Source organism: Phyllobates terribilis, unplaced genomic scaffold, assembly GCF_046119375.1.
Source record: "Phyllobates terribilis strain yellow unplaced genomic scaffold, ASM4611937v1 Scaffold_5__5_contigs__length_657084704, whole genome shotgun sequence".
NCBI classification, from domain to species: domain Eukaryota; kingdom Metazoa; phylum Chordata; class Amphibia; order Anura; family Dendrobatidae; genus Phyllobates; species Phyllobates terribilis.
In genome coordinates, this window is record NW_027362765.1 from 570499375 (window position 1) to 570512442 (window position 13068).

The following is a 13068-nucleotide window of genomic DNA, read 5'->3' on the forward strand; positions in this document are numbered from 1 at the left end:
CTCTGGTCACTCGGCATGGTGGGAGGAAGAAGGATCAGGTTGAGGAATATGCAGTCCAGACTGACGACTACTGAGACTTGACCGTGTGGAAGACAGTGTGGTGTTGGTGGTGGCTAAGTGACTCGAAACATTATCTGCTATCCAACCAATAACCTTTTCACACTGCTCTGTGTTCAATAGTGGTGTTCTGCGGTCCCCTATTAATTGGGACAGGAAGGTCGAGAGAGAAGATGTGGGTGTTTGTTGTGGCACAATTTCAGCTAGCCCAAGGCCTCAGCCTCATCCTCTGCATGCACCATCATCAAAATCACATCCACTTTCCCGTCCCTTGCCAAGCGCCTTGCCCATTTTAAATCTAGGACAATATTTTCCACTTTCACTACAAATGGATGGATTTGAACCGCAGTGATATGTGATACGTGTGACGGAAAATCACAGTTTTATAGCTGGCCTGTAGGTAACTATTTTTAACAGCGAACTGGTGTCAATAACTTCGCTAACACACTGCAACAAAATTTCAATGGAGGCCAGAAATGGCAGAATTTTGAGCGCACTTATATGTGATCCGTAATGATGCACAAACCACAGTTTTAATTAGCTGGCCTGTAGGTAACTATTTTTAACAGCGAACTGGTGTCAATAACTTCGTTAATACATTGCAACAAAATTTAAATGGAGGCCAGAAATGGCAGAATTTTGAGCGCACTTATATGTGATCCGTAACGATGCACAAACCACAGTTTTAATTAGCTGGCCTGTAGGTAACTATTTTTAACAGCGAACTGGTGTCAATAACTTCGTTAATACATTGCAACAAAATTTAAATGGAGGCCAGAAATGGCAGAATTTTGAGCGCATTTATATCTGATCCGTGTGATGGACAAACCACAGTTTTAAATAGCTGGCCTGCGGGTAACTATTTTTAACAGTGAACTGGTGTCAATAACTTCGCTAACACACTGCATCAAAATTTAAATGGAGGCCAGAAATGGCAGAATTTTGAGCACACTTATATGTGATCCATGTGATGGACACCACAGTTTTAAATGGATGGATTTTTAGTGCTGTAATATGGAAAGGATCTGGCTGTATTCTGCAGTGCTAACAAGCAAATGGAGCAGAAAAACGGTGTTCTCCGGATTGCTTCTTAAGAAAATAATCAGGATTAAAATCCCCCAAAAATTATTCCTGGCCCCTGATAACTGGGGCTATTTCTACAAATATCTGTAAAAATTCCAGCAGCAGACAGAAATGGAATGGACCCTCTTGCTATATGCACTGCTGTCTGCCACATACACTGCCTGCCTGCCTAGCACTGATATCTATGCAACTGGATTACTCCTCAGAAGGACTGTTAGTTGAGATGGATATGAGTGCTCAGCAGCACCTCTACCTACACTGCCTGATTTCGGAGTAAACTGTGACGAGCATGGCCTCGTCAGGTCTGATATAGACCTGATGATGCTGTGCAGCCAGCTAGTCACTGTAATTCCACAACCAACATGACTGCGGCATTACAGTGTGTGGCAGACAGTCCCTGCATGTTCATTGACTCTCTAAAGAGCGCCAAACAAGCAGGGAGGGGACCCGAGCTCCCGCCGAGCAACCCAGGAAATACTCGGCGAGTTCCGAGAATCTCGAGCAGTGAGATGCTCGCGCGAGTACCGGGCAGTAGCAAGCATGCTCGCTCATCACTAGCGGTTACAGTTGCCACTTTCTATACACAGATTGGTGACTGAACACCGAACGCTGCATGGGGGGATAATTCCTCCTGGCACCGGGGCTCTCAGTGCAGGTGCAGCACAGTGTTAGAACCCTATTAATCTGCAGATTGATTCCACATCTGTGGTTAAAAGCGTTATTTTACATGACAGGTTCCCTTTAACCATTGCTACATTTGTATGCTCTAACAATATTCAGAAGTAAGATCTATTCTAGTTGTTTATTTTACAAGAGGACTACCATGTCATCCCTCATTTAAGTGTTGATACATTGTCTATTAATCTGTACCAAGCCTGTCTTTCATTATGCCCCATCTCATAAAAGTGTTTAGAGGCAAGAAAAAATAGGCATTTGGTGCAAATTATCCACCTGTGATTTTTTAACCTGATCTTGAACTCTAAAGTGGTTTCACCAACAGGGAGTAACTGGCAAGGACATCTGTGGCACCCCTGCGGGGGATTACCACAGGATCCATAGCTGCAGGGGGAGATGTACGCTTGGGCACACACAACACCTTCCAACCCAGGTCTGAGGGGAGGAGTCAGTTTCCAGGGAGACAGCAAAGCGACAGTTAATCTGGAAACAGGGGTGAAGGAAGGATGAAAAAAAGAGCTGTTGGCCGGGGACCAGTTAAGCCCTGAACTAGGAAACCGGACTGAGTTGTGAAAGCGCCCTAGAGAGAGGGACGGAGGCTAGAAGGAGAAAGGAAGAGATAAAACGATTATCCCTTTAGCTCACCCGGACACCGGAGTCCGAGTTTGCTATTAATTTAAGAATAGCATAGAAAACCTGGACAGATCAGGAGGATCTATTCCCCCTGAAGAAGAAGGGGAAAGAGTTGCCAAACTTGAACAACTATAGGACCAGGGGCTCAAAAAGAGAATTGGTAGCCCCAAGGAAAGGTCCTCATTGTCAGTTGTGGAGAAGGACCCCAAAGAAAGTCAAGGTGGCAGGTTCAGCTTAAGGCAGGACTGACCCCAAACAATGCACACAGTGTTAGAGGAGGCCTCACAAATCCCCAAGGTGAATAACTCTACCTGCACCAAAAACCTGGTTACCCTCCTGAACTGTACTTGTTACCGGACATCAGTAAAGAAAAAAAAAGGTACTGAATCAAAGAGTTAATGTGTGTGTGTGTGCCTACTTTGTGATTATTGCCTATAGTGTTCGGACAAGCTGTATGCCGATCACCTCAGCGACCCCATTCACAGCGCTGGTAACCGATATTACCAGTTACACAGAAGGTAACACGACACAGTACTCCCATCATCCTAACCCCCATCACTTCACTGAGGGTCCAGGGCACGGAACCGGGAACCGACCAACCTTGATCCCCACCAAAGTAGCCCATCCATCACGGTATCCGAATACCCCTACCCTGTCGACCGAATCAGATTGGCGTCACAAACAGGATACCGGGCCCGGTAGAACTGGGTACTGGGTGCTTAAATTGGACTTTATTGAATGTTTCTGTACTGTAAAAAGGGACGTCATTACTGCACCATATAGAAATTAAACTGCGTTACAGAGCGGGGAGAGAGTCGCAGGGGCGTGGCTAAAGGAGAGTGAGGATAGGCCCGCCGTTTTTAGAGTCACTGGTTACTGAAGGAGTCGATTGTAGCGGCTGGCAACTGTTAACTAGGGGGGCACCGTAATGAGTGAAGCAAACAATATCTGAGACCTTGAGGGAGGGGATGCCAAAGGCACAGCAGCAGCCGGTTCCTCAGCTCGTGAGGGAGCCACAGCATCTGAAGCGATGGCCCCGATAATGCCAATTGCCTTGCCATATGTACTGGGGGCCAAGTGGTTACCGACGTATGAAGGTAAATCCGGTACCTTAGCAATTTTCAAACGTAAAATGTGTACGGTGCTGGACATGTATGCGATGACAGGAAAGCAGCGAGCTTCTGTTGTGTAGGGTCAATTAATAGGTGCAGCGGAGCTAGAAGCTGAGACTTGGAGCGATGCTGATGGAGACTCTATAGAAAATGTGTTTGATGAGCTCAAAGCTGCTTTTGAAAAACGCACACAGTCTGAACTAAGGATGCTATTCTACCAATGCAAGCAGAGACCGCAAGATACCATGAGAGACTTTGCCCTACGTTTACAAGCGGCACTCCGGTCCATAAAACAGGTAGATCCAGAAAATGTGCAAGATGAAGATAAATTGCTTGCAGAACAGTTTATGAATGGGTTGAGATCAGACTTTCACCGTCAGCAGGTGGGTACTAGATCATCCAGATGTGGATTTTAATACCTTAAAGGACCATGCTATAACTGTACTACGAGACCCATTTCCTGCAAAACCTGAAATTCCATCCTGGCAGGTTAATACCTCTCACATGAACTTAGAGCATACCCCTAAAAACTCTGTAGAAGCGGTAGGACAAGCTGTCGCACCCGAATCTGCTGATGATCTACATAATCATGTGTTACAACTAGCCAAAAGCATGGACTATGTGTTAAAACTCTTGCAAGCCAGACCGGAGGCACAACCACCAAGCAAAATCCAGTTAGCTGAATTCCCTGAGGATGTTCCGTGGATGAGGAGAAAGCTCATGTCGCCCGTGTAGGGCACCAACGCACCATTCCGATGCAGAGCCATGTTGCCCGCGGAGGGGATAAACAAGTCACCCGTTCAGGGGACCAATGCACCATTCCGACACAGAGCCACCGACCACACGGATTCTGCAGGACAACCTGTTTGCCTTCGTTGCAAAAAACCGGGCCACTTTGCAAGAGGATGTTGTTTAAATCCGAGATTCCTGGGTCCCGGGGCCATTCCCCAGGAATAAAATGGCAGGGCCCATATGACTTCCATAGTCGGTATATGGGAGGCCGTCCGTACCTCAAAATTACGCTAGAAGGAATCCCCACATTGGACCTATTGGACACTGGATTACAAGTCACCACCATCCCACATATCCTTTAAAAGCAATTTTGGTCTGATGCTGATCTTAGCCCCCCAGACTCTAGTCTTGTCATTTTAGCAGCTAATGGTCAACCACTGAATCAGGTGGGGTTTAGAGAAGTGACAATAAAGCTGGGGAGGGTGGAGTTGAGGGACCAAGGGTTATGTGTGGTAGAAGATGACCCCAATTACAAATATCCTTACATGGTGCTTGGTACTAATGTGATTGAAAACTGCCTTGAAGAAGTGCTGTTTTTACTGCAACAGATTACAGAGACTGCTGGCATTGGGCGGAGGAGAGTCCTTCAAAGAGAAATCCGTGCCTTAATTCACAAGCAAAAGGTAAATCTGTCTGAGGGGAGAATGGCAGTGCGCGGGTAACAGACCCATTTCCCATTGTATTGCCACCAAACAGTGAAATGATGATATGGTGTCGAGCAGCTATGAGTATCAGAAGAAAGGAATATCAGGCAGTTGTAGAACCAATATATTCAGAGCATAGACCTACACTGCTGACAGCTGGAGGGGTGGTGGATGTACGCAGGGGAAGAGTACCAATCCATGTGTTGAATTGCGGGGAGGAAGAAGTGAAACTACCCCGGTATGCTACTGTAGCAAAGCTGTACACTGTCAGTAATAACAACATACAGACACTAGAGCATTTGCCCCCGTCAAGTCAGGAGGAGGACAACAACCCCAAGGGACAGCTGGAGGAGTGGTGTCAGCAGTTGCACATAGGGATGGATGCCACTCCCTACCACGAGAAGCAAGGAGTTTACAGGGTGGTACAAGAGTTTAGCCAGGTATTCAGTAAGCATCCATTAGATTTTGGGAGGATAAAAAGGGTACGTCATCACATACCCACAGGAGATCATCCCCCGATTAAAGTGAGACATAGACCCATCCCACCAAACCACTACCAGTGTGCTAAGGAGATGCTGTAGGACATGAAGGAGGCCGGGGTTATAAGTTATAGCTGTAGTCCCTGGGCTGCCCCCTTAGTCTTAGTCAGGAAAAAGGATGGCACTATGAGGATGTGTGTGGATTACAGGGAGGTCAATAAGATCACTCACAAAGATGCTTACCCGTTACCCCGGATAGAGGAGTCTCTTGCTGCATTAAAGACTGCTAAGCATTTCTCCACATTAGATCTCACTTGTGGGTATTGGCAGGTCTCCGTTGCTGAAGAAGACCGGGAGAAAACAGCATTCACAACACCAATGGGCCTATGCGAATTCAATAGCATGCCATTTGGGTTATGCAATGCACCGGGGACGTTTCAGAGACTCATGGAGTGCTGCCTGGGACACCAGAATTTTGAGACGGTACTTTTATACCTGGATGATGTCATTGTGTATTCCGAAACCTATGAAGAACATCTGGAACACCTGGTAGATGTATTTACAGCTCTAACAAAGTAAGGAATGAAACTCAAACCATCTAAATGTTACCTGCTGAAGCCAAAAGTCCAATACCTAGGGCATGTGGTCAGTGCAGATATCATACCACCAGATCCGGGAAAAGTGACCGCTATCCCGGACTGGCAGAGGCCGACCACCGTCAGAGAGGTACGTCAGTTCTTAGGTTTGGTTGGGTATTACAGAAGATTTATTAAGGGCTACACGAAGATGGCAGCGCCCCTACAAGATCTTCTAGTAGGCCAAGCTAAGAAGAGAAGGTCTTCAGAGCCGCCGTTGGAAAGGGGAAAGAAACAAGAAGACTCCTTCCAACAAATGAAACAGGCCCTGAGCGGTGAGGAAATCATGGCGTACCCAGATTATAGCCTACCATTTGTCCTCTACACGGATACAAGTAATGTAGGCCTGGGAGCAGTACTGTCCCAAATACAAGAAGGCAAGGAAAGAGTGATTGCCTATGCCAGTAGAAGACTTCGACCTACCGAGAAAAACCCGGAAAACTACAGCTCTTTTAAGTTGGAGTTTCTGGCCTTGGTCTGGGCAGTCACGGAGAGGTTCAATCATTACTTAGCAGCTTCAAAATTTACCATTTTTACGGACAACAATCCGCTAACACACTTGGTGCGCTGGAGCAGCGCTGGATGGCCCGGCTATCAGATTATGACTTTACCATCAAGTACCGAGCAGGGTGTGGAAATGTAAATGCTGATGCCCTCTCCAGAAACCCTCAAGTACATTTGCAAGGGCTTGAAGAAAAAGCAGATGACTTGGAGGAAATAGAACTTCCAGCTTTCCATAAAAGTAGAAAATGGAAAATGACAGAAACCCATATCTACCAGAACCGTCAGGATGTTGCACTAAACCCGCTGCCTCATTATGGATGAAAAGAGACCCAAGATAGTGATCCAGCAGTGAGTCTAGTGTAGAGGCTGGTAACCCATCCGGATTCCAAACTTGAGAAGAATGCTCCCCCTGAGGCCCAATACCGGTGGAAAGAAAGAAGCAGGTTATTTATCTGTAAAACCAATTGTGCAGACGGTATATCAATCCAAGGACACATGAAATGGTATGGCAAGTTGTGGTTCCAAAGAGAGACGTCCAAATGGTATTGGAAGCGTACCATAATGGAGCAGGACACTTTGGATGGAGAAAACTGAAAATACTGTTACGTGAGAGGTTTTATTGGATTTGCATGAGATCTTCCATAGAAAAATGGTGTAAAAATTGTGGCCCATGCTCATTAAGAAGAGGAGATCGTATCAACCAGAAAGCACCACTCCAGCCTATCATAACCAAACAGCCATTGGAACTAGTAGCCTTGGATCATGTCAAACTCACACCCAATAGATCAGGCTATACTTATGCTCTTACCATGGTGGACCACTATTCCAGATTCCTAGTGGTAGCTCCTGTGAAGGACTTGACAGCTCAGACAGCAGCAAGAACCTTTCAAGCTTATTTCTGCAGGCCACATGGATATCCAGAACAGGTATTGACAGATCAGGGTCCTGCCTTTGAAGCGGAAACATTTCAAGAGTTCTGTAGCTTGTATGGATGCATGAAAATTCGTACCACGCCTTACCATTAGTGTTGAGCCACCCCCGTAGTGTTCGAGTTCGGTTCGGTTCGTCGAACACCCGTGTGTTCGCCGAACTGTTCGTCGAACTGTTCGTCGAACACCTTCGAACACCGTTAAAACCAATGGCAGGCAAACAAAAACACATAGAAAACACCTTCAAAGGTGTCCAAAAGCTGACAAACTGCTCAGAAGACACAACTAACACATGGAAAAGTGACAAGTACATATAGTCATGCGAAAAGAAAAGAGGTGGAGGAGTAAAAGGAGGGGGAGACACAGATATAGGCATGTCATGCCCTTCTAAAATCCAAAAAGTGAGAAGCCGAGACGGCCAGTCCGCTCCTGCCCGTGCCACCTCCGTGTCGCCGGGTTTGTGCCAGAGCCGCGGTGAACCCTGACGGCCAGCCCCCCTCTCCCAATACTGGTGCCTGTCCGCTGGTGGGTCGAGAGAGCCACCCTGTGGTGGAGGCAGCTCTAAGCTTTTTAATTTAAATTGTCCCTCTAATTTAAATGAATACACTTTAAATCCATTTACAAGGATCTATTGGAGGGCAAGTCTCATGCCAGCAGCCGCGTAATTCCAGCTCCAGTAGCGTCCACTAAAGCTGCTGCAGTTAAAAAGCTTTTATAAGGATCGAGCTCGGCTGTCCACCGCAAGGCATCCTAGTGCCGGTCCCAGCCCCTATGCCTTGGGGTGCCTCCTGATGCTCTTCACTAAGTATCCCGTGGTCCCGAAGCATTTCCTTTGAAAAAATTAAGTGTCCAAACTACAGGTGGTGTAGCTTGCTTAACAGCCAGGATAATCCGCTGACTAGCAGACACTGCTACTAGGCACAAAGTATTTCCTGGGCTAGATGCAGTTAAAAATTTGTAAGTAGATACTCTCGTTGGATGCTGAGAAAGCATTCCATAGAGTCTCCTGGCACGCCATATATGATTCTCTTAAAAAGCTTGGGGTAGGGGTCTAGGGGACCCTTTTATAGCCAAAATCACGGCCCTGTATCACAATACGTCACCTAGGCTGAAGATAAATGGAACTGTAGCACCGAGGGCTCGGTTGCTACAGACGTATTGCACCTCACCCAGAGGTGTGATATCTCACTCTCAGATAAGGATGGAGTGTGGATCAGGACCCGACACCTGCATGCATTACACCACATTGCCGTGGGGCAGGGCGACCAATATGCCCCTGAGATGGGCACGACAGTCCCTGTCCCTGGCTGGAGTGGGGGGAGGGAACACTGAGGAAGGGGAACCCTGCAGTGCAGGAGCAGGGAGGAAGCAGTTGATGGGTGCATTGAGAAGGGAATATAAAAGGTGGGCACCATCTTAGTTCAGTGCAGAGAAGTCTGAGCAGAAGTGGCAGGGAGCAGGGGCTCTGCATGAGCTCTGCTCCGGAGGCGGGCCTAGTAACAGAGGCCCAGGCCTGCAAGAGGGAGAAGGAAGGAAGAGGAGCGCAGAAGGCTCCAGGAACGAGGAATGAAGGGATCCCAGGGGTGCGGACGGGCGAGTCGCCACCGCACGCCCGAATCCACCTGCGTGGAGGGGTCAGGCCAAAGGGGGAGACCGGTCCCCGAACTAGTGGAGGCAGGAAACGACCCTCAGCTAGAAACCGGAGGCTCTGACATTTTATGTGGCGCAGCCCCTTGCTCCACCCGCTAGGAAGGCACCACATAGGGTCAGGGAAACTGGCGCCAAGTTTACCAAGAGGAGGCCCGAGGCAGCCGGACAGAAGTGGTGGTAAGAAAGGCCAGACAAAGGACACACAAAGGGGGTCCTGTGAAGCGCTCCAAAGTTATCTGGGAGTTGTCTGAGCCCCTCACCTGGTGAGCACAGTACGACGTGGGCAGCCGTTACCTGCAGACGTGGTCTGGATAATAAGAACTGTGAGTAAAGGCCCTGAACTGCATCACTGACTCCGTGTCGTTACTGCTGCTGCCCTGCACCATCACCCCCATCCTCCGCATACACTGCCCTGAGGCTATACTCCTCCCGTGGGGAGTTATGCTACGCTCTGCTGCACCCACAACACCAGCCTTAGCGGTCTGCCCTGTAGCGGCGGTTCACTCTGACCGCAATCCACGGGTGGCGTAGTCGGACATTTAAACATCAAAACCACATAAATAGTTCCGCCACTGGTTTGACCGCCCTGAGCCACGGAACCGGATCGCCGCCACGAAGAATACAACCACCAGCATCCACCAAAAAGGGTCCGGCTCCGGGTGTCCCAAGGCCCAGGGGGTGCGTCAGAACATTTTCATCACCTTTCACAATCACCAATGGGACAAGGCAGGGATGTCCTCTGTCCCCTCTCTTATACATCCTAGTGACGGAGCACCTGCTCTCATCAATTCGCCATAACCCCAATATTAGGTGGATTGAGGTGGGAGGCACCAAGTACAAGTGCTCTCTATTTGCTGATGATATCCTAGTATATATCACTCAATCACATATATCCATCCCTGCTGTTATGGCTGAAATAGATCACTTTGTTACATGGTAAAATTTTAAAATCAATGCAGCGAAGTCTGAGGCCCTCGATGTCTCCCTCCCTAAATCCATATAGGATTCCATCCAGTCCAACTTTCCCTTTGCCTGGCCCTCACAGGGTATCAAATACTTAGGAATTCCTATTCATAGAGACCTCTCCCATCTATGTTATCTTAATTTTGGGCCCTTTATTGAACAATTCCATACAGACCACGGTTGGCAAGTTAGAACTGTAAGATTCACTACGTGAACCACTGGTGTTTTGTGGAAAAGCACATGTACACCGCGTTCCAAATTATTATGCAAAAAGTGTTTAGGAGTGATAAGGGAAGAATTTGTTTGTTTGTCAGTTAAACTCATTGATGGTGATGTGTGTCAGGGCTCTTTATATCACTGTAAGCAATTGCAGACACCTGTGCTAATTAGTTTGGCAGGTGTGTCCAATGAAAGGCAAGACTACTTAAGAAGGCTCTCTCACATTATTAAGCAGCCTACATTTTCTGCCAAAATGGGAAAGAAAAAGGATGTGTCGGCTGCTGAGAAGCAACAAATTGTGGAGTGTTTAGGTCAAGGCATGACTACAATCAACATTGTGCGATGATCAGGATGAAGTGTCTTGGCAATCAAGAAGTATGTAGCTGATTCACAGTACACACGTGTGCATGCTGATAAGGGCAAATTGAGGACTCTTTCCTACAGGCAATTACGTCAGGTTGAAACAGCAGCGGCAAAAAAGCCTTGTCATAGCAGCAGACAAGTTTTTGAAGCTGCTTGTGCCTCCAACGTCCCCCGAGCAACAAGATGCAGGGTCCTTCAGAGGTTTGCAGCTGTGCATATGCCATCCTGTCGACCTCCTCTATCCACTTCACACAAGCAGAAACGGCTCCAGTGGGCCAAACATTACATGAAGACTGATTTCAAAACTGTTTTGTTCACGGATGAGTGCCGTGCAGCGCTCGATGGTCCAGATGAATGGAGTGGAGGATGGCTGGTTGATGGACACCCCACGCAAACACGGCTACAGCGCCAACAAGGAGGAGGTGGAGTAATGTTTTGGGCTGGAATCATGGGGAGAGAGATTGTCGGCCCCTTTAGGATCCCTGAAGGCGCTAAAGATGAACTCCATAATGTATGTGGATTTTCTCAAACACCACTTCCTGCCATGGTTCAAGAAGAAGAACCGTGTATTTCACAGCAAGATCATTTTTCTGCATGATAATGCACCATCTCATGCTGCACATAAAACATCTGCATCTCTGGCTGATATGGGCATAAAAGGGGACAAACTTATGGTGTGACCCCCATGCTCCCCTGACCTCTACCCCATTCAGAACCTTTGGAGCATCATTAAAAGGAGTGTCTATGATGGCGGGAGGCAGTTCACATCTAAGCAACAGCTCTGGGAGGGTATTCTGTCCTCATGCAAAACAATTGAAGCAGAAACCATCCAAAACCTGACAAATTCAATGGACGAGAGAGTTCAGAAGCTCCTTTCGAACAAGGGGTCCTATGTGAAAATGTAACATCACCTAGAATAAAGTTTTGAGTTGAAAACTGTTTGATTTCAGTTTCTAACAACCTGCTAATGCTTATAATTTCAAAAATGACCATTTTTTTGGTCTTTATTAAAATGAAAAGGTTGATCGAAAAGTTTGGGGGATCTAAGAGTGTGGCAACCCAGTAGTCATGATTACTTCGAATTCTGACAATATGAGGGTCATGCTGCAGGTAGTGTAGCAAGAAGGCACTTATGTGTCTTGCGCATCTCGGAGCCCCAAAATTATTTTCCGGGCTAGATGCAGCTAAAAATTATTTTTAATTTTAAATCTGGTGAAGCTTATTATAGATGGCCTAATAGGATCAGTGCTGCACACTGCTACAAAGCCCAAATTATTTTCCAGTCAAGATACAGATAAACATGATTAGTAATTTGAAAGCTTAAAACGGTTGGTAGGGTGATTTTAACCAATCATCAAGCTTTTACTCTCCCCAGGATGACACAGGGGTAGAAAAGTCGTTTCGGATCCATGATTTGTTCATCTTTATGAACGTGAGTCTGTCTACATTATCAGTGGAGAGCCGCGTGCGCTTATCTGTCAGCACACCACCAGCAGCGCTGAACACACGTTCAGACAGAACGCTGGCTGCGGGGCATGACAAGATCTCCAAGGCGTAAGTGGCTAGCTCCGGCCATTTATCCAGATTGGAAGCCCAAAAAGAGCAAGGGTCCAGTGACACAGTCGTGGCTTCAATGTTTACTTGGAGATACTCCTGTACCATCGTCTCTAGGCGTTTACTATGTGTCAGACTTCTTGTCTCCTGTGGCCTTGCAAAGGATGGGCTAAAAAAGTGGTGAAATGATTCCGCAAAATTGATGTTACCAGCAGATACTGTGGTTCTGTTACGGTTTGAGTGCTGAACACTTGACGGTCCCACGGTTGGCAAGTTGGAACTGTGAGATTCACTACGTGCACCACTGGTATTTTGTGGAAAAGCACATGTAAGATTCTGCAACAGTCTCTGCTGATACTCCTGCATGCGTGCATCCCTTTCTATGGCAGGAATAATTTCTGCAAATTTACTTTTGTACCGGGGATCTAACAGTGTGGCAACCCAGTAGTCAGGATTATTTCTAATTCTCACAATTCGAGGGTCATGTTGCAGGTAGTGCAGCAAGAAGGCACTCATGTGTGTTGCGCATCCAGGAGCACCAAGTCCCTGTTGTGTTGGTGGCGAAGTAGCAATCATGCTTCCTTCCTCTGTCCTCTCCCCCCAACCTCGCACAACAGAAATGTGATCAAGGTCTCCCTCATCTGATGAGTCTTCCATCAGTTCGTCCTCCACTTCTTCCTGGGCTCCTGCACCTTCCTCACTAGTTTGGCTGCTACCATGCGCCCTGGTAAAATCATCTCCCCCACCCTCACATGCCTGCCGCCTTGGTGCTGCCG

At 47.3% G+C, this 13068-nt stretch overlaps 1 protein-coding gene across 1 annotated transcript in view; it reads left to right on the plus strand.

Annotated features, from left to right (window-relative positions):
• The first annotated feature begins 5373 nt into the window (after positions 1–5373).
• LOC141271661 (uncharacterized) overlaps positions 5374–13068 on the plus strand; it is a 55763-nt gene continuing 48068 nt past the window's right edge. Inside the window, exon 1 of the mRNA XM_073681700.1 lies at positions 5374–5478. Coding sequence (XP_073537801.1) covers positions 5374–5478 — 105 coding nt within the window. The remainder of the gene's footprint in view (positions 5479–13068) is intronic.